The 22,549-nt window shown below is 34.6% G+C and overlaps 1 protein-coding gene and 1 non-coding gene across 4 annotated transcripts in view; both read right to left on the minus strand.

The window, feature by feature from the left end:
* The window catches only part of COP1 (COP1 E3 ubiquitin ligase), a 273,507-nt gene that overhangs the window by 91,219 nt on the left and 159,739 nt on the right, over positions 1-22,549 (minus strand). For all 3 annotated transcript variants that reach the window (XM_068541298.1, XM_068541299.1, XM_068541297.1), the window contains one exon: positions 12,562-12,678. In XM_068541298.1, the coding sequence (XP_068397399.1) occupies positions 12,562-12,678 (117 nt within the window). The remainder of the gene's footprint in view (positions 1-12,561; positions 12,679-22,549) is intronic.
* LOC137763220 (small nucleolar SNORD12/SNORD106) lies at positions 17,721-17,803 on the minus strand. The gene has a single exon (XR_011073774.1). It is a non-coding gene; the product is annotated as a small nucleolar SNORD12/SNORD106 (small nucleolar RNA).

Below are 22,549 nucleotides of genomic sequence, written 5' to 3' on the forward strand. Positions count from 1 at the left end.
TGACAGATTTACAAAAATCTACAACAGTAAGCCACATTTAGAAGTCAATTTTTTAAAACCTCAATGAGGAAAAACACATTTTCTGGAACTCTTTAAGTAAATCACATATATCAGGATGTAAAAACCTTCTCTTATTGAGTGAATATCTGAATAAACAATGACAATCTTATTTATTCTGGCATTAAGCTTATTCTAAAAATTCCCTTAAACATAACCCATCCTAGCTGTCTGTAGGTGCTTGCAGAAAGGAACATAAATGATGTAGCTGAAACTGGAGTGTCAGTGGCTTACTGGGAAGAGAAACGGCAAAAATTGATGAAGTCTCAATCTTTTATTAAAAAAAAAAACAAACAACTTAAGAGAGACTACCATGTATGTTTATTCACTTAAACCATTTTCACTTATAACTGCCAAAAACTCAATTATAAGAAGTTTCTATTGTAATATCTTAAAAGTATTTAATGATATATTTTATGAATTTTCTATATGCTAATTTTTAGCATTTGTTTAAATTAGTCTACATCTTTTCCATCTTTTTAAAAAAATTTCTTTCTGATTTGGAAAGTAGCCTGCATATAGACAGTTTATAAAACATGTGAAAAGTTTCAACATCTTTGTAACTACTACAGTGGTTACAACTACAATATTAAAGTCTCCTGTGCATCACATTTTTTTTTCCTCCTTCTGAGAGGTAACTGCTATATTTGAAGTTAGAACAATTATTTCTTTTTTTTTTTTAAATGGTTTGACCACATATTCCTATGGTCAATGTACATATTCCTAAACAGTGTAGTTTGTTTTGCATGCTCATGAATAGAATTGTAATGTGTGTTTTTCTGTGACTTTCATTCAACATTTATGCTTGTTACTCATCCACATCAGTTCATGGAGCTGCAGTTCATTCATTTTCACTGTTAAATATGTTCTACAGTGTGAATATGCAAATAATGCAACTACATACATTATTTAAATACATGTTTCTCTAGGGCAAGGTTTCTCAAACTTTAGAGTGCATAAGAATTACCTGGGGAGCCTGTTAAAAAACAGGTTCCTGGGGTACACCTTCAGAAATTCTGATTCAGTAGGTCTTGGTCAGGGTGTTAGAATTTGCATTTCTTACAGGCTCCTAGGTGATGCTGATGCTGATGCTGTGCAGAATACGCTTTGAAGAGCAAAGCTGTAGGATGTATTTATCATTTCCTTATTTATTTGAAAGAGTTCTTCATGTAATATAAAGATTTCTGTCATTTATATGTGTTCTACATATTTTCTCCCAATTAATGACTTTTTAAGAAATTATTTTCCAGGTATTTTTTGGTAAACAGAAGTTTTTAATTTTACTGTAGCCAAATTTATCTACCTTTCATTTATGGCTTATACTTTTTGTATCTTAAAGCCTTCCCTATTATAAGATCATGAAGATATTCTCTCTTAACTCATTTTCTAAATACTTTACAGTTTTGCTATTCACATCTAGGTTGTTTGGTCACCTGGAATCGATTGTGTACTGTATGGCGTATGAATTACGACATCATTTTCCCACACCAATTGTCCAACTATGAAAATTCCATATTTTCCAAACTCCTATGCAATACGATCTTTGCCAGGTATCAAATATCCATGCATTTGTAAGTCTATTTTTGGTTCTGTTCCACTAGTCTATCTATTCCTGTGCAAAAATAAAACTGTTTTCATTTACCTTTCCTTATCCTTGTTTTAAATGTGTCTCTTGTAAAGAGTATATTATTGCATTTTGAACATTTTAACTAGTCTGTTAATCTGCACCTTTAACTTGCAGCTGTTAAGTCGTTTCCATTTATAATAATTGGATACATCTGAATTTCTATCAGCTTATTTTCTGTTTTTTAACTATCCCAAATTTTCTATGCGTCCCCCCTTTCCATTCTCATTTTCTTTTTGATTAGCCAAATATTCTACTCCTCCCCCCTGACCCCAATAATAATTTGAATTTTGTGCTTTGCTTCTATTATTTTAATGATCTTTCTAGAAAGCGTATCATGTATTTCGTACTTCCCCGTGTTTGTAGTGACTGCTCAATATTAGTTTCAAAAAATGAATGATCATGTCTATCATATTAGTAACAACTGAATAATAAGTGCCTGACTTTAAAATATCTCTGCATTTAATATGAATATAAAATTTCCTGTGAAGCTCATTTTTTAAAAAGATCTAGCTAAACGACACTTACAGCCTGGAAGGCAAGACAGACATAAACAGGTGAAAGATTTACTAGGCGCCTCAAAGTTGTTCTTAAATTCTAGACTATCAAAAGTAGATTTTACAACAAAATAATAGAATAGTTTGTTTCTTGAATATTGGCATTATGCACGCCACTTCCATTTGCATTCACACAGATTACTTAGAAACTTGAAAACAAAATGTCCTTGATGTAGTATAGATAACTGAAACACATGTTCATGAATGCTGTGATGCTAATTAAGATTTATTAAATAAATGTTCAGACATTTATTTAAATGTGAAGGAAAAGACATCCCCACTGACAACTACTATATAAAATAAAAAACAAGGCAGATTTATGAACCTAACAAACCTAAAATATTTCCCATTAAATAAATAAGATAGAAAAAATGTAATAAAAGATAACCCGAGCAGTTACATATCTATCAAGTTTCTCCATGTTAGCTCTATAAAATGAAACTAAACTAAACACCAGGTTCTTAAGTTGAAAGGGATGAATTATATTTTGGGGACATATATAGGAGGAGGGCATGGAAGAGCAGAAGGTAGTCCAAAAATTCAAGTCAGAGATCTAAAGATAACCTAAAACTATGTATATTTTACATAATGTGCATGTTCATCTTTTAGAATCCATCTTGATTTTTAAAACCAAAAAAAATTCTAAAAAAGAAAAATACTTATTGGGCATCTCCAATAAGTATTGGGCTCCCTATCTATGGAAAGACACTTGTAAAAGTATTTTAAGAAGTACCTCTGAAGAGACAGTTTAATAATGTGTGATCAAGGGGAACTTAAGCTTTATCTGTAACATATGAAAGTTGAGAGTGAGGATTTAACCTTGTACTATTTGTATAATTAAATATAAACAATTTTTAAATGATTACATACATTTTAAAAAGTGGAAGATACATATGTAAGATACATAGTCTCAACTTTACTGAGAATCAAGAAATCTTTACGAAAGATGAAGCTTTATAAAAATTCTTCTGAGTGAAAATTTTCAAAGAATAAACAACATAAGTCAAGTATAAGGAATGCTGAAGGCAATCATGGAGCGCCTAGAACAGAAAGCAGAGGACTCTGTGTTTATTCTTTAAACAATAAGAAACCACTGCAAGTTTGAGAGTCAGGAAAGTAATATCAGTACTTAAAAATTAATTAATCAACAAAACCAAACCAAACAAAAAGGTTATTTTTTCCTTTGGAAGACTAAGAGTTATCACATATCAAATCACAAAAACTAGAAAGTATTGAAAATGGGAAAACAAATGGTATATGTTTATGTGTATGAACTGTTTAGTTTGCTGAGAGTAACAAAGAGTTTACAGCAACCAAAACTGAAAATGTTTGTTGAGAACCCAGTTTAAATAGAATATTTCAGAATTCCTGTTTGTTTGTTATAGAAACATTATTCCTTCCCAGTGAATATCTTATTAGTATAAATATCAATCTTGAATCAGAATAATACGAATCTTACCTTTGATATATATCACTAATTTCTGGGGGGAGAAACAAAACTATTATTACATAAAAGAGTATAACTTAGGAGTACCCCCATTTCCTACCTGTTACACTAATTCCAGTTTTAAAACTTGCAAAATGCTTCAAGTAAGTAAGCAAGCAACTCTACCATTCTATTAAAACCACAGATTGTTAGTAGTTCTATTTACTTTAGTCTTACAATGTTCTCTCAAACTGGCTTTAGAGAAGATGAATTGGAAAAAAATGGTTTTTCTACCTGTTTTTACTCAATAAAAAAACATCATGTAGTAATCAACTAACAAGACAATTAATAAACACCGTTACCCTTATGTCAAAAATCTTGTTCTGCTGAATGGATACAAAAACAGAACCGTATATATGTTGTCTACAAGAAACCCACTTCAGACCTAGGGACACATACAGACTGAAAGTGAGGGGATGGAAAAAGATATTCCATGCAAATGGAAGTCAAAAGAAAGCTGGAGTAGCAATTCTCATATCAGACAAAATAGATTTTAAAATAAAGACTATTACAAGAGTCAAGGAAGGACACTACATAATGATCAAGGGATCAATCCAAGAAGAAGATATAACAAATATAGATATATATGCACCCAACATAGGAGCACCTCAATACATAAGGCAACTGCTCACAGCTATAAAAGAGGAAATCAAGTGACACAATAGTAGTGGGGGACTTTAACACCTCACTTACAACAAATCACAGATCATCCAAACAGATAATTAATAAGGAAACACAAGCTTTAAATGACACAATAGACCTGATAGATTTAGTTGATATTTATAGGACATTCCATCCAAAAACAGCAGATAACACTTTCTTCTCAAGTGCGCACGGAACATTCTCCAGGATAGATCACATCTTGGGTCACAATTCAAGCCTCAGTAAATCTGAGAAAACTGAAATCATATCAAGCATCTTTTCTGACCACAACGCTATGAAATTAGAAATCAATTACAGGGAGAAAAACGTAAAAAACACAAACACATGGAGGCTAAAAAATACGTTACTAAATAACCAAGAGATCACTGAAGAAAACAAAGAGGAAATCAAAAAATACCTAGAGACAAATGAAAATGAAAACACGACAATCCAAAACCTATGGGATGCAGCAAAAGCAGTTCTAAGAGGGAAGTTTATAGCTATACAATCCTACCTCAAGAAACAAGAAAAATCTCAAATAAACAACCTAACCTTACACCTAAAGGAACTAAAGAAAGAACAAACAAAACCCAAAGTTAGCAGAAATCATAAAAATCAGAACAAATATAAATGAAATAGAAACAAAGAATACAATAGCAAACATCAATAAAACTAAAAGCTGGTTCTTTGAGAAGATTAACAAAATTGATAAACCATTAGCCAGACTCATCAAGAAAAAGAGGGAGAGGACTCAAATCAATAAAATTAGAAATGAAAGAGGAGAAGTTACAACCGACACCACAGAAATACAAAGCATCCTAAGAGACTACTACAAGCAACTCTGCCAATAAAATGGACAACCTGGAAGAAATGGACAAATTCTTAGAAAGGTATAGCCTTCCAAGACTGAACCTGGAAATAATAGAAAATATGAACACACCAATCACAAGTAATGAAATTGAAACTGTGATTAAAAACCTTCCACAAACAAAAGTCCAGGACCACATGGTTTCACAGGGGAATTCTATCAAACATTTAGAGAAGAGCTAACACCCATCCTTCTCAAACTCTTCCAAAAAAAGGAAGAGGAAGGAACACTCCCAAACTCACTATACGAGGCCACCATCACCCTGATACCAAAACCAGACAAAGATACTACCAAAAAAGAAATTTACAGAAAAATATCAATCATGATTATACATGAAAAAATCCTCAACAAAATACTAGTTAACAGAATCCAACAACTCAATAAAAGGATCATACACCATGATCAAGTGGGATTTATCCCAGGGATGCAAGGATTCTTCAATATACACAAATCAATCAATGTGATACACCATATTAACAAATTGAAGAACAAAAACCAAATGATCACCACAATAGATGCAGAAAAAGCTTGTGACAAAATTCAACACCCATTTATGATAAAAACTCTCCAGAAAGTGGGCATAGACGGAACCTACCTCAACATAATAAAGGCCATATATGACAAACCCACAGCAAACATCATTCTCAATGGTGAAAAACTGAAAGCATTTCCTCTAAGATCAGGAACGAGACAAGGATGTCCACTCTCACCACTATTATTCAACATAGTTTTGGAAGCCCTAGCCATGGCAATCAGAGAAGAAAAAGAAATAAAAGGAATACAAATTGGAACAGAAGAAGTAAAAGTGTCACTGTTTGCAGATGACATGATACTATACAAAGAGAATCCTAAAGATGCCACCAGAAAACTACTAGAGTTAATCAATGAATTTGGTTAAGTAGCAGGATACAAAATTAATGCACAGAAATCTCTTGCATTCCTATACACTAATGACGAAAAATCTGAAAGAGAAATTAAGGAAACACTCCTATTTACCACTGCAACAAAAAAAAAATAAAATACCTAGGAATAAACCTAGGTAGGGAGACAAAACACCTGTATGCAGAAAACTATAAGACACTGATGAAATAAATTAAAGACAACACAAAAAGATGGAGAGATATACCTTGTTCTTGGATTGGGAGAATCAATATTGTGAAAACGACTATACTACCCAAAGCAATCTACAGATTCAGTGCAATCCCTGTCAAATTACCAAAGGCATTTTTTACAGAACTAGAACAAAAAATCTTAAAATTTGTATGGAGACACAAAAGACCCCGAATAGCCAAAGCAGTCTTGTGGGAAAAAAACAGAGCTGGAGGAATCAGACTCCCTGACTTCTGACTATACTACAATGCTACAGTAACCAAGACAATATGGTTCTGGCACAAAAACAGAAATAGAGATCAATGGAACAGGATAGAAAGCCTCGAAATAAATCCACAAACCTACGGTCAACTACTCTATGACAAACGAGGCAAGGATATATAATGGTGAAAAAAGTCTCTTCAGTAAATGGTGCTTGGAAAACTGGACAGTTACAGGTAAAAGAATGAAATTAGAACACTCCCTAACACCATACACAGAAATAAACTCAAACTGGATAAGAGACCTAAATGTAAGACCAGACACGATAAAACTCTTAGAGGAAAACATAGGAAGAACACTCTTTGACATAAATCACAGCAAGATCTTTTGTGATCCACTTCCTAGAGTAATGGAAATAAAAAGAAAAAAAAAACAAATAGGACCTAATGAAACTTAAAAGCATTTGCACAGCAAAGGAAACTAAAGACAAGATGAAAAGAGAACCCTCAGAATGGGAGAAAATGTTTGCAAATGAAACAACGGACAAAAGATTAATCCCCAAAATATATAAACAGCTCATGCAGCTCAGTATTAAAAAAACAAACAACCCAATCCAAAAATGGGCTGAAGACCTAAATAGACACTTCTCCAAAGAAGACATGCAGATGGCCAAGAAGCACATGAAAAGCTGCTCAACATCACTAATTATTAGAGAAATGCAAATCAAAACTACAATGAGATATCACCTCATACCAGTTAGAATGGGCATCATAAGAAAATCTACAAACAACAAATACTGGAGATGGTGTGGAGAAAAGGGAAACCTCTTGCACTGTTGGTGGGAATGTAAATTGATATACCCGCTATGGAGAACAGTATGGAGGTTCCTTAAAAAACTAAAAATAGAACTACCATATGACACAGCAATCCCACTACTGGGCATATACCCTGAGAAAACCATAATTCAAAAAGACACATGCACCCCATGTTCATTGCAGCACTATTTACAATAGGCAGGTCATGGAGGCAACCTAAATGCCCATTGACAGATGAATGGATAAAGAAGATGTGGTACGTATATACAATGGAATATTACTCAGCCATAAAAAGGAACGAAATTGGGTCATTTGTAGAGACGTGGATGGTTCTAGAGACTGTCATACAGAGTGAAGTAAGTCAGAAAGAGAAAAACAAATATCGTATATTAACGCATATATGTGGAACCTAGAAAAATGGTACAGATGAACTGGTTTTCAGGGCAGAAATTGAGACACAGATGTAGAGAACAAACATGTGGACACACCAACGGGGGGAAAGTGGCGGTGGTCGGGGTGGTGGTGGAATAAATTGGGAGACTGGTTTGACATATATATACTGATATGTATAAAATGGATAACTAATAAGAACCTGCTGTATAAAAAAATAAATAAAATTAAATTAGATTAAAAAAAAGAAATAAGACCTTCCTCATGACATGACTATAAGAAAAAAAGAAAAGAAAAAAAGAAATGAAGGAACAATAGCAAAGATCAATAACCCTAAAAGTTGGTTCTTTGAGAAGATAAACAAAATTGATAAACCATTAGCCAGACTCATCAAGAAAAAAAGGGAGAAGACTCAAATCAACATAATTAGAAATGAAAAAGGAGAAGTAACAAATGACACTGCAGAAATACACAGGATCATGAGAGATTACTACAAGCAACTATATGCCAATAAAATGGACAACCTGGAAGAGATGGACAAATTCTTAGAAAAGCACAACTGTCCAAGACTAAACCAGGAAGAAAAAGAAAATATAAACAGACCAATCACAAGCACTGAAATTGAGACTGTGATTAAAACTCTTCCAAGAAAAAAAAGCCGAGGACCAGATGGCTTCACAGGCGAATTCTATCAAACATTTAGAGAAGACCTAACACCTATCCTTCTCAAACTCTTTCAAAAGATATCAGAGGGAGGAACACTCTCAAACTCATTCTATGAGGCCACCATCACTGTGATACCAAAACCAGACAAAGATGTCACAAAGAAAGAAAACTACAGGCCAATATCGCTGATGAACATAGACGCAAAAATCCTCAACAAAATACTAGCAAACAGAATCCAACAGTACATTAAAAGGATCACACACCACGATCAAGTGGGATTTACCCCAGGAATGCAAGGATTTTTCAGTATATGCAAATCAATCAATGTGATAAACCATATTAACAGGTTGAAGGAGAAAAACCATATGATCATCTCAATAGATGTAGAAAAAGCTTTCGACAAATTTCAACACCCATTTATGATAAAAACCCTCCAAAAAGTAGGCATAGAGGGAGCTTACCTCAACATAATAAAGGCCATATATGACAAACCCACAGCCAACATCGTCCTCAATGGTGAAAAACTGAAAGCATTTCCTCTAAGATCAAGAACAAGACAAGGTTGTCCACTCTCACCACTATTATTCAACATAGTTTTGGAGGTTTAAGCCAAAGCAATGAGAGAAGAAAAAGAAATAAAAGGAATACAAATCAGAAAAGGAGATGTAAAGCTGTCACTGTTTGCAGATGACATGATACTATACATAGAGAATCCTAAAGATGCCACCAGAAAACTACCAGAGCTAATCAATGAATTTGGTAAAGTTGCAGGATACAAAATGAATGCACAGAAATCTCTTGCATTCCTATACACTCATGATGAAATCAGAAAGAGAAATTAAGGAAACACTCCCATTTACCATTGCAACAAAAAGAATAAAATACCTAGGAATAAACCTACCTAAGGAGACAAATGACCTGTAAGCAGAAAACGATAAGACACTGATGAAAGAAATTAAAGATGATACAAACAGATGGAGAGATATACCATGTTCTTTGATTGGAAGAATCAACATTGTGAAAAGGACTATACTACCCAAAGCAATCTACAGATTCAGTGCAATCCCTATCAAACTACCACTGGCATTTTTCACAGAACTAGAACAAAAAATTTCACAATTTGTATGGAAACAGAAAAGACCCCGAATAGCCAAAGCAATCTTGAGAAAGAAAAACGGTCTGGAGGAATCAGGCTCCCGGACCTCAGACTATACTACAAAGCTACAGTAATCAAGAGAGTATGGTACTGGCACAAAAACAGAAATATAGATCAACAGAATAGGATAGAAAGCCCAGAGATAAACCCACACACATATGGTCACCATATCTTTGATAAAGGATGGAAGAATATACAATGGAGAAGAGACAGCCTCTTCAGTAACTGGTGCTGGGAAAACTGGACAGTTACATGTAAAAGAATAAAATTAGAACACTCTCTAACACCATACACAAAAATAAACTCAAAATGGATTAAAGACCTAAATGTAAGGCCAGACACTATCAAACTCTTAGAGGAAAACATAGGCAGAACACTCCATGACATAAATCACAGCAAGATCCTTTTTGACACACCTCCTAGAGAAATGGAAATAAAAACAAAAATAAACAAATGGGACCTAATGAAACTTAAAAGCTTTTGCACAGCAAAGGAAACCATAAACAAGACGAAAAGACAACCCTCAGAATGGGAGAAAATATTTGCAAATGAAGCAACTGACAAAGGATTAATCTCAAAACTCACAAGCAGCTCATGCAGCTCAATATCAAAAAAAACAAAAACCCAATCCAAAAATGGGCAGAAGACCTAAATAGACATTTCTCCAAAGAAGATATACAGATTGCCAACAAACATATGTTAGGATGCTCAACATCACTAATCATTAGAGAAATGCAAATCAAAACTACAATGAGGTATCACCTCACACCAGTCAGTATGGCCATCATCAAAAAATCTACAAACAATAAAGGCTGGAAAGCGTGTGGAGAAAAGGGAACCCTTTTGCACTGTTGGTGGGAATGTAAATTGATACAGCCACTATGGAGAACAGTATGGAGGTTCCTTAAAAAACTAAAAATAGAACTACCATACAACCCAGCAATCCCACTACTGGGCATATACCTGGAGAAAACCATAATTCCAAAAGAGTCATGTACCACAATGTTCATTGCAGCTCTATTTACAGTAGCCAGGACATGGAAGCAACTTAAGTGTCCATCAACAGATGAATGGATAAAGATGTGGCACATATATACAATGGAATATTACTCAGCCATAAAAAGAAACGAAACAGTTATTTGTCGTGAGGTGGATGGACCTAGTGTGTGTCCTACAGAGTGAAGTAAGTCAGAAAGAGAAAAACAGTACCATATGCTAACACATATATATGGAATCTTAAAAAAAAAAAAAGGTTATGAAGAACCTAGGGGCAGGACAGGAATAAAGATGCAGACATAGAGAATGGACTTGAGGACATGGGGAGGGGGAAGGGTAAGCTGGGACGAAGTGAGAGAGTGGCATGGACCTATATATACTACCAAATGTAAAATCGATAGCTAGTGGGAAGCAGCAGCATAGCACAGGGAGATCAGTTCAGTGCTCTGTGACCACCTAGGGGGTGGGATAGGGCGGGTGGGAGGGAGATGCAAGACGGAGGGGATATGGGGATATATGTATAGCTGATTCACTCTGTTATAAAGCAGAAACTAACACACCATTGTAAAGCAATTATACTCCAAAAAAGATATTAAAAAAGAAATAAAAACTGAGCACCAAAAAAAAAAAAATGATGGCCATTGGTGAGTATGTTTGTAATATTAAAAACTAAAAAAGCTACTCTAATTAAATGACTGATAAAATATGAATTAATAATAATAACTAAGTAATTATTGAGCATCATGTTCGAAGAGCTTTACAGACAGCATCTTCCTTTCATAATCCTCGCAAGAGACCCAAAAGGCTATCTCTATTTTAAGGATAAGGAACTTGGGGAGAGAACTTAATCAATTTGCCCAAAGTAACATTTCTAGTCAGAGACAAAAATCCCTAGTCAGGGATTTAAATAAGGGAATAGTAGGTCCCAATGGAAAAGAGCAGCATGTGGGGAAAAAAAAAAAAATCTATCTGCTAATGAAAAGAGAATTCTACCCACATATACATGTTCATCCATACCCTCCCTCCTGGAATTTAATTATGGAATTATGTCAGTATGCAAGTGAAATAAATAGTAAGTTGGAATAAGGAAAAGATGTTATGATACATTAAGATTTAAATTTACCTTTTTAAAAGGTAATATTGTGTTCATGATATGGTGCTAGATTATCTTTTTTTTTTTTTTTACTCGAGATTATCAATAAAAAAAGGAATCAAGAATCAAGGAGATTCAACAATGCTAAAGTTAAATTACAGGTGTTTACTGCTTTAGCAAACATTCAAGGTAGGAAATCAGATATAGAAGACAAAGGAATTATGAGTAAAAGTGATCATATAATTTATCTTCCAACCCATAACACTTTTGAGAATGAAAGAAATCCCTATCAGTAATTATGATGGTAAGACAAATATAATATAAACTAGGACTGCTCCAGGCAAATCCAGACATTTGGTCACCCTAGTTAAGAAAAATACTTTAACAAAAAATTCTTTGGTATGATTTTTTTTTTGAGTACTTACTATGTTAGCATGTACTCACAATACAAGACTTTATCTGTCTTATTCACTGCCCCTAGATGGGTGCTTTATGCACAGTAGGCACTCAATAAATAATTGTTGAAGGAATTATTAGGTTTCCTTTAATTAAAAAAAAAAAAAGGTTTCCTGTGTCTAAACAATACAGCTTCATTGTTTAAACATCATTATGACCTAAGTTTATAAACAAATAAGCGTTATTCATGCATGCAAAGACTCAGAGGAACAACAACAAAAATAATCAACAAACCCATCTCTATGTATTAGACATGGGAGACAGAACACTGAAATTAAGGCACAGCAATTAATGAGTAAAAATGGCACACTACATAGTTCTAATTTAGAGTATAATAATGAAAATAAAGTTCAAACCTACAAAGAAAGTTATTCATTTTAAAACGTTCTTTTATCTTAGTCATGAAAACCAACGAGAAAAGAAGACAAATCTTTCATTTCTTACCTGCACAGCCGAAAGCCAGATGGTATCTAGAAGAGGGGCTGAATTTAACACAGCACACGTTAGCCTTCGCCTCAATGCTTGCCACCGAGTTGTCTAGGTTGGTAGACCATAGCTTCACTAAGAGTAAGGAACAATAAAAATGAAAATAAACAATACATAGGCCAATGCTTCTGTAACTGAGAAAGTCTGCTTATTGCCACAGCTGTCTTTTCATACTAATCTAAGCATTTTGGTTTACTAGGATCAAAAATGTTTAAACTGAATGAATGAATAATAGAACAGTATATTTAAACCAACAGAGCTTAGTTTCAAAGTCAGAAAACATTATATAATCAATACATCTCATACCTAAGGCATAAAAGACAGGTTAAAAAAAAGCAATCTGAAATACATGTGTATTTGCCTTAGTATTCTTTAAATTGTGTGTGTGTGCGTGTATGAGTAGGGCAACTACATGGTTTATCGTCCAACCTATTACACTCTTGAGAACCTCACATACACACGTACACACACATTTTCACATGTACGATATATATCAGATTGTATATATGATATATACACAAATATCTTTTAAAGTACGTGGGATCAGTTCTTATTTCATCTTTCAATTAAGAATTCCATGATTTTAAAATTTTACATGGGAACTTAGTTGTATGATTTAGTACGTCTAAAGTAACAGGTGACAGAATTGCTTAGCTGAACTTCAAAATTTTGCTTTAATATTTGATATTTAGTCCATTCCAATGGTATATACTGAGATTTGTAAGGATTAGGGAGTGAAAAGCTGACTGATCAGAGCAGGTCAGATCTGAAAACAGAAGTATAAAAGTGAGATGTTATCTTGTGAGTTACCAGAGCAAGCATATCATTTTTAAACAAAAATGTCTTAGTAGACACTAGAATACAAACAGACTTTCACGATATAGGTTACGATCCTGGTTGCACATTAGGATTAATAACAAACATTAACAATAACAACAACAAAAGCCTTCCTAACCCATCGTTCTATGGGTCCCAATGTCTCGTCAGGACAGTGCCCAGATGGGGTCCAGGTATTGGTGGTTTTTTAAAAAGCTCTCTGGGGGCTTCCCTTGTAGCGCAGTGGTTAAGAATCCACCTGCCAGTGCAGGGGACACGGGTTCAAGCCCTGGTCCAGGAAGATCCCACATGCCACAGAGCAACTAAGCCTGTGCACCACAACTACTGAGCCTGAGCTCTAGAGCCTGCGAGCCACAACTACTGAGCCCACGTGCCACAACTACTGAAGCCCACGCACCTAGAGCCCATGCTCCACAACAAGAGAAGCCACCGCAATGAGAAGCCCGCATACCGCAATGAAGACCCAACACAGCCAAAAATAAATAAATTAATTAAAAAAAAAAAAGCTTTCTGAGTGATTCTAATGTGTAAAGCAGAATTGAAAACCAAAATATAGAGCTGGAGGCATAATAAAATTTTAGAATCTTTTTAGGATTATTAATACAGTGATCTTTAAATAGGAGTGAAAAACATAAAAATGGTTCCAACAACTACCACTTCTATGAATGTTATTTCATAAGAATAGAGACCTCCTCTGTGTGAACAGGATCATTTATCTCCTATGAATAGAATTTCACAAGAACAGAAAATTTCTTTAAATATATGAAACCTCTGAATAAAAATTAATCATTAAAAAAAGTTGTTTAAAACCTGATGAATCTATTAGCCTTCCCAGAGAAACAGAAGAGACTCATTACTAAAACAAAAAAATAACAGTTTTAAATAGAAATATTTGATTTGTTTCACGTTATTTTCCAACAGGAATCATGTGCTATTTCAGTCCACATACCATTGTTCAGGCAATTAAGATACACAATTCTGAGATGAGATGGCTAGCTGTAATTAGAAGTCTGCATGTCAAATAGTACTTATAGATTAGAATATCAAGTGGTAGAACTGTACTCTAACAGCGTGGCAAAGCCAAAGTTAATCCACAACAAATATTTATGGAGCATCTACTAATCCCATAACCTCACAACCAATCACTGAGAACCTTTACAAACAAGGGTTATATATCAGTGTTTTATGACTATTAAGTATGAGTAGTCACAAAGATGAACCAGAGCTAACAGAACAACAGCTACCTTAGAAGCGAGGTCTTCTTCTTTATTTCAAAGTAATTTTCTCAATGGAGTAACCATTTACATTTTAAAAATAAGACGTAACGGTAACCACCATGGTTATAATTTTCAACACGTAAGATATCAGAATCTAATATAACTGTCTGAATTGTAAGGATACCTAAGGTTTAAAATACTATAAAGATACACTGAATATATAAAGCATAGAAAAGAAAAATGCACAAGGAATATAATGCTGTTCTTAAGTTATTAGTTATTAAATAGAACAGGTATTGTGGGTTAAATTGTTTTCCCCAAAAAGATATGTTGAAGTCCTAACACTAGGTACCTATGAGTGTCAACTTATTTTGAAATAGGGTCTTTACAGATGTAATCAAGTTAAGATGAGGTCATACTGGAATAGGATGGGCCCCAAATCCAATGACTTATATCTTTATAAGGAGAGGGAGACTTGGCTACAGATGCAAAGAGTGAAGAAGGCGATGTGTAGAGAGAGGCAGAAATTGGATGCAGCTACAAGTAAAAGAATGCCAAGGACTGCTACGTAACCACCAGAAGCTAGGAAGGCAGCAAGGATGGAGTCTTCCCTAGAGTCTTCAGAGGGAGAATGGCCCTGCCAATACCTTACTCCGGGCTTCTAAGCCTGAAGTACTGTGAGAGAATAAATTTCTATTGTAGGAGCCAGGCAGGTAGTGGTACGCTGCTATGGCAGTCCTAGGGAAGTAATACAACAGATATGATGAAATAACATTAAAATCAACTTAATATCCTAAGATAGGATAGGTCATAGGTCAAAAGGTAAAATAGTATAATCTTTCGGAGAAAGAAATCAATAAAAGTACCGGAAGAAAATGTGTAAGATGGAATTCCCTGGCGGCCCAGTGGTTAGGACTTGGTGCTCTCACTGCCAGGGGCCTGGGTTTGATCCCTGTTAAGAGGAACTAAGATCCACAAGCTGCGTGGTGTGGCCAAAAAAAAAAAAAAAAGAAAATGTCTAAGACAAATATAAATGAGATGTTCTTCACAATAAGGAACTATGGTTCCTTTCTCCTTAAAAGTCTGATAGTAAGAATTTCTTCTAACTACAAAATTATAGTCTCAACATTTATTGTGAAAATTCCTTTTGGCAAGAAAAAACAAAAGCGAATTTAAAAGAAAATATCCTCAAGATGAAGAGCTAAGGCAATTAAACCAAACAAAACACATTGCCCTTATTTATATAGTCTCCTGTGACACTCAGCAAAAAATCAAAATAGTGACCCTTAGGAAAATCATGTCAAAATGTAGGAGACTAAAAAAAAAAAAAAAAACTTGTTCTGAATACTATCTAGCTGCCTTTAGGAAATGAATTTTTTACTTATAACTAAGTGTTTTATTACAAGTTTCATTAATGTTAATAGGTAAAGAAAAGGTTTTTGTTTTTTTGTTTTTCTGGTTTTTTTGAGTATCACCTGAATCTTAAGTCCCATTAAAAAGTCCTGAATCTTAAAAAATCCAACTACCCTAGAGGATTGGTGAGGTTTATCATCTACAAATCTTTAAAGTCTGGGTTAAACACTCCGTAAGTTCTTTTGTTCAAAATTATTTTTTCCAAAAACAGAACACATTACATATCTATAATAATGTCAGTACCAATTTCAAAGTGCAGGATTTATGTTTCTGAGCTTTTCAGACTGGGTCCACTGTATACCTATTTGCACAAAGCTTCCTAAGAAAGAATTCATTGTAAAAGATAAAGGAAACAGGCCCAGGAGTTTGACACAGTAAGAAAGCCTGTCTTTAGTGAGAATGTGCAAGTATGAGTATGATTCATACCTGGTACTCCTGAAGGCACTTCTGAACTACTGTCTAGATCCTACAGAAAACAGAATGAATTAAAAGGGAGAATGCTGCTTCACCCAAAACTATCATAAACATCTATACTATTTGATAAGTCTAAAAAAGGGTAAAAGATTAAACACAAAGATGTGTACTTTGACAATGCTAATTATCAAACATAAGTTTTTCTTTTAAACTTCATCAAAGAGAAAACAGGCCTTGTCACAGTAGTTAGCTATTGTTGCACAGCAAATTGCCCCAAAACTTAGCAACTTAAAACAACAAAATTTACTATGTCACATAGTTTCTGAGAATCAGGAATCTCCAAGCAGCTTGGCTGGGTGCTTTTGGCTCACCGTCTCAAGGTTCAGAGGTCACAGTAAAGCTGAGCTGAAGGATTCGTTTCAAAGCTCACTCAACACAGCTCTTGGCGTGAGGATTCGGTTCCCCACCATTTGGGCTTATGACACAGCTAGCTTCTCCCAAACCAAGTGAATGGAAAGAGAATGATGAAGACAGATAAACTAATTTCAGAAGGGACATACCTTCACTTCTACAGTATTCTGGTATCATGCAGACTGGAGCAATGGGGAAGCAGGGGAACTAAACAAGTGTGGGAATAATAGAAGCCAAAGATCACTGGGGTCCATCTGGGATGCTGGCCAACACAAGCCTTTTAATTTCATTTGGATCCAGGAGATATTATACTTAGTAGAGTTATAACTTATGGGAATGATAACTGTTATCATAATGCTGTTTATTTATTATGTTGCAGTTCAATTTTTAGTCCTCTGATGATAAGAAGTGGAAGCATTTCATTCAGTATGAGTTAAGTAAAATTAATTTTTAAAATTTACCAAGATTTCAAATTCAGCACTTTTATATTACATTTACATTAAATATACAACTATGAAAATTTGGAATAAATCAGGCTAAATTTAGGGTGTCCTAAAGCCTAAATTCTTCAAACTCATATATGGAGGGGATAAAACCTTTAAAGAATGTGCTTATTATTCTATTTCAAAAGCAAGATTATTTATTGGAAATGACTCTTAGGTTATGTATTTTAAAAGGAAAATACATTTTCCCAAAAGAACTTATAAAATGGCTCATGAAACTCTTTTCTGATTACCTTGCTAGGTATTGACAGTTCTTTAACATGCAAATATGTGCACATATAATTGGAGGTAAACTGTTTTTATTTATCTATTTTTTAAACTTTTTATCTTATAACTGGCTTAGAGAAGTTAGATCAACATGGTTGATCTGTCGGGGAAAAAACTTCAGTCATCATTTATGAGGAATTAAACTATTTTTAAATTATACAAATCAGAAAAATATTATTTGTAAGGACTGAGTAATTATGCAATGAAAAAATAACTTCCATTGTTAATAATGGTTAAAAATTGATTAAACAACAAATATAAAAAATGTTAAATATTTTTGTGTAAAATACATTAAAAGTAATTTAAAATATTCTTACTATAAAATTATTATAAAGGCTATATTTTATAAGTAAAATCACCAAACAGTCAAGGAGTGATAAATATATTTAAGAAACAGTAAATACAGGCATTCCTGTATTGAGGGTTTTGTTCCAGGCCACCACAATAAAGCAAGTACCGTAATAAAGGGAGTCACAAAATTTCTGTTTTCCCAATACATGTAAAATCCATGTTTACATTATACTGCAGTCTATTAAACGGGCAGTAGCGTTATATCCAAAAAAAAAAATTTTACACACCTTAATTAAAAAATATTTTATTGCTAAAAAATGGCAACCATCATCTGAGTCTTTTTACTGGTAGACTGTTTTGCCTCTAAGTTGATGGCTGCTGACTGATCAGAATGGTGGTTGCTGAAGGCTTGGGGTGGCTGCAGCAACTTCTTAAAGTAAGACAGCAGTGAAGTCTGCCCCATCTATTAACTCTTCCTTTCATGAACAATTTCTCTGTTTTCAATTGACTTTGCCCAGATTCATCAGAGGAATCGCACTATCTATGGCAGACATAGCCTTACAAAATGTATTTCTTAAATAATAAGATTTGAAAGTTGAAATTACTCCCTGATCTATAGGCTGTAGAATGGATGTTGTATTAGCAGGCATGAAAAAAACATTAATCTCATCGTCTCTCTCCATCAGAGGTCTTGGATGACCAGGAGCATTGTCAATGAGCAGTACTATTTTGAAAGGAATCTTTTTTTCTGAGCAGGAGGTCTCAACAGTGGGCTTAAAATATTCAGCAAACCATGTTGTAATCAGATGTGCAGTCATGCAGGCTTTGTTGTTCCATTTAAGGAGCACAGGCAGAGTGGATTTAGCATAATTCTTAAGGGCCCTACAATTTTCAAAATGGCAAATGAGCACTGGCTTCAATTTCAAGTTACCAGCTGCTTTAGCCCCAACAAGAGTCGGCCTGTCCTTTAAAACTTTGAAACCAGGCACTGACTTCTCTTCTCTAGTTATGGAAATCCTAGATGGCATAATACTGTTTCATCTACATTGAAAATATGTTGTTTAGTGGAGCCACCTTCATTATCTTAGCTAGATCTTCTGGATAATTTGCAACAGCTTCTAATCAGCACTTGCAGCTTCACTGTGCACTTTTATGTTGTAAAGACAGTTTCTTTTCTTAAACTACGTGAGTCAACCTCTGCTAGCTTCAAACTTTTCTTCTGCAACTTCCTCACCTCTCTCAGCTTTCACAGAATTGAAGAGAGGTAGGGTCTTGCTTTGGATTAGGCTTTGGCTTAAGGGAATATTTGATCTTCTATCCAGACCACTAAAACTTTCTTCATATCAGCAATAAGGCTATTCCACTTTCTTATCATCCATGTGTTCACTGGAATAACACTTTTAATTTCCTTCAAGAACTTTTCCTTAGCATTCACAACTTGGCTAAGTGTTTGGTGCAAGAGGCCTAGCTTTCAGCCTATCTTGACTCTCAACATGCCTTCTTCACTAACTATAATCATTTCTAGCTTTTGATTTAAAGTTAGATGTGCCACATGAAAAGATGCTCAACATCATAACTAATTATTAGAGAAATGCAAATCAAAACAACAATGAGGTACCACCTCACAGTGCTCAGAATGGCCATCATCAAAAAGTCTACAAATAACAAATGCTGGAGAGGGTGTGGAGAAAAGGGAACCCTCCTACACTGTTGGTGGAAATGTAAGTTGGTGTAGACACTATGGAAAACAGTATGGAGGTTCCTCAAAAAACTGAAAATAGAGTTGCCATATGATCCAGCAATCCCACTCCTGGGCATATATCTGGACGAAACTATAATTCAAAAAGATACATACACCCCTATGTTCAAAGCAGCAGTATTCACAATAGTCAAGACATGGATAAAATCTAAATGTCCATCAACAGAGGAATGGATAAAGAAAATGTGGTACATATATATACAATGGAATACTACTCAGCCATAAAAAAGAATGAAATAATGCCATTTGCAGCAACATGGATGGACCCAGAGATCATCATACTAAGCGAAGTGAGAAAGAGAAAGACAAATACCATATGACATCACTTATATGTGGAATCTAAAGTATGACACAAATGAATTTACCTACGAAACAGAAACAGACTCATAGACTTAGAGAACAGATTGGTGGTTGCCAAGGGGGAGGGGAATGGGAGAGGGATGGAGTTGGAGGTTGGGGTTAGCATATGTAAGCTATTATATATAGGATGGATAAACCACAAGGTCCTACTGTATAGCACAGAGAACTATATTCAGTATAGTTAAACCATAATGGAAAAGAATATGAAAAAAATGTATATATATGTATAACTGAATCACTTTGCTGCACAGCAGAAATTAACACAAACATTGTAGATCAACTATACTTTGATTTATAAAAAATAAATAAATAATAAAGTGAGATGTGCAACTCTTCTGTTCAATTGAACAATTAGAGGCCAACGGAGGGTCATTAACTGGCCTAATTTCAACATTGTTATGTCTCAGGGAATAGGGAGGCCTGAAGAGAAGGAGAGAGACAGAGGAACGGACAGGGGGTGGAGCAATCAGAACACACACTACGTTTATCGATTAAGTTTGCCATCTTATATAAGTGCAGTGTGTGGCACTCCAAAACAATTACAATAGAAACACCAAAGATCACTGATAACAGATCACCATAACACATATAAAAATATTTAAAAAGTTTGAAATTTTGCGAGAATTACCAAAATGTGACAGAGAGACATGAAATGAGCAAAAGCTGTTGGAAAACTGGCGCCAATAGACTTGCTCTATACAGGGTTACCAAAAGCCCTCAATTTGTAAAAAACATAGTATTAGCAAGGTGCAATAAAATGAGGTATGCCTGTAACACTTTTGAGAGAGGCTTAAATGCATTTGGGAATTTTAGTACCAACCAAGACAGAGTAATCTGTCAGTCTCTCTCACTGTGAGTTTACTCTGGACAATTATCAAGAAAACAGAAAGTGACTCTCTGAGGAATGTGAATAATAAGGAAAACCAGTCATTTGGGGGAGGAAATTCAAGACTTAAGAAGTGACCAACGTGGAGGTGAGAACACCGTTTTGTTCCTCCCTCCATTCTCCCATAGAGAGGCAAAGTCAGTACCTCAATCAGCAAAAACTAAGGAAAATCCCTGTGTATCTGGCCATAAGACTAATAAAAGGGGTTCTTGCAAGCCAGAGGTTTGGGAGTAATTTTCATTGTTTTTCTTTTGTTTCATCCTTTTACTCTTTCAACTTTTCCCCAAGGGAGGGCTTTAGTCACAGAGCTGCATCAGTATGGGAAGCTAATGCACCAAGAGAAACTCCATCTCCATGGCCATACAAAGGAGTAACTCATCTGTACAGAAAACCCTACTTTCTTGAGAAACCCTCAGTAAAAAAGACTCTGGGGGATGAAGAGTGTGCAGGAGACACTTCAAAAAGAAAGCACTGGAAAAGGAGATCCCATACTTCTGTGTATGAACAGCATAAGTCTTGTAGTTACTTCTGAGTTCTATGTGCAAGATGGACACAAAGTAGAATGGCAAAGGTTATGAGCATTCAAAAGACCTACTAATTTCCAGATTAACCTCTGACTGGCATATGCATCAGGCAAACCAATGGAGCACAGCAAAGGCTTTGAAAACTGACCTGACAGTAAAACAACCACTCACATAGGCAAGATAGAACTTACAGTCAAAATCTAAACCAACTGGTTGCCCGATTTAAAAAAACAAAACAAAGCACTCTCCAGAAAATCTGAACAGTTCCCAGAGTTGTACAAAATAATATTCAAAATGCTTAACATATAACCTCAAAATAACTCAACATACAAAAATCCAGGAAAATGTGAAGAATTTTCAAAGGAAGATGCAATCAACAGAGCAATGCTATAAAACAGATTTTAAAGCAACTACTGTAACTATGTTCCATGGGGTAAAAGTAATAAACACATTTAAAATTAATGGAAAGATAGACGTACTCAGAAGAGATATAGAAACTGTGAAAAAGAACAAAATAGAAAATTTTAAAACAATTACTGTAATTTACATAAAAGATTCACTGAGGTAAATTCATAGCAAAAGGGAGATGGACACATAAAAGTTACTGAATGAGAAGACAGAAGAGAAATTACTCAATCTGAAGAAAGGAAAAAATATTGACAAGAAAAGGACAGAGTCTCAGGGACCTATAAGACAAAATAAAAAGGTTTAACATTCATGCAGTTGGAATCCCAAAGGAAAAAAGAATGAAATTACTGGTTTGATGAATATCTAACAAAGCAGTTTCAGAAGAAAGAATATCAATAGGGATGAAGAGTGACATTAAATACTGATAAAAGGGTCAGTTCACCAAGAAAATATAACATGTCGAAATGCTCCTGACCCTAACAATACAGCTTCCCCCCAAAATGAGGCAAAACACCCTCTTCCCCAAGATAACTGAAAGGAGAAATAAAACTAGATTTCAACACTCCTGTTTCATAATTAATAAAACAAGGAGACCAAAAAAGGGGGGATATAGAAAACCAAAAAAATATTATCAACAAGATTGATCTGACGCTTAT

This window comes from Eschrichtius robustus, chromosome 3, assembly GCF_028021215.1.
Source record: "Eschrichtius robustus isolate mEscRob2 chromosome 3, mEscRob2.pri, whole genome shotgun sequence".
NCBI classification, from domain to species: domain Eukaryota; kingdom Metazoa; phylum Chordata; class Mammalia; order Artiodactyla; family Eschrichtiidae; genus Eschrichtius; species Eschrichtius robustus.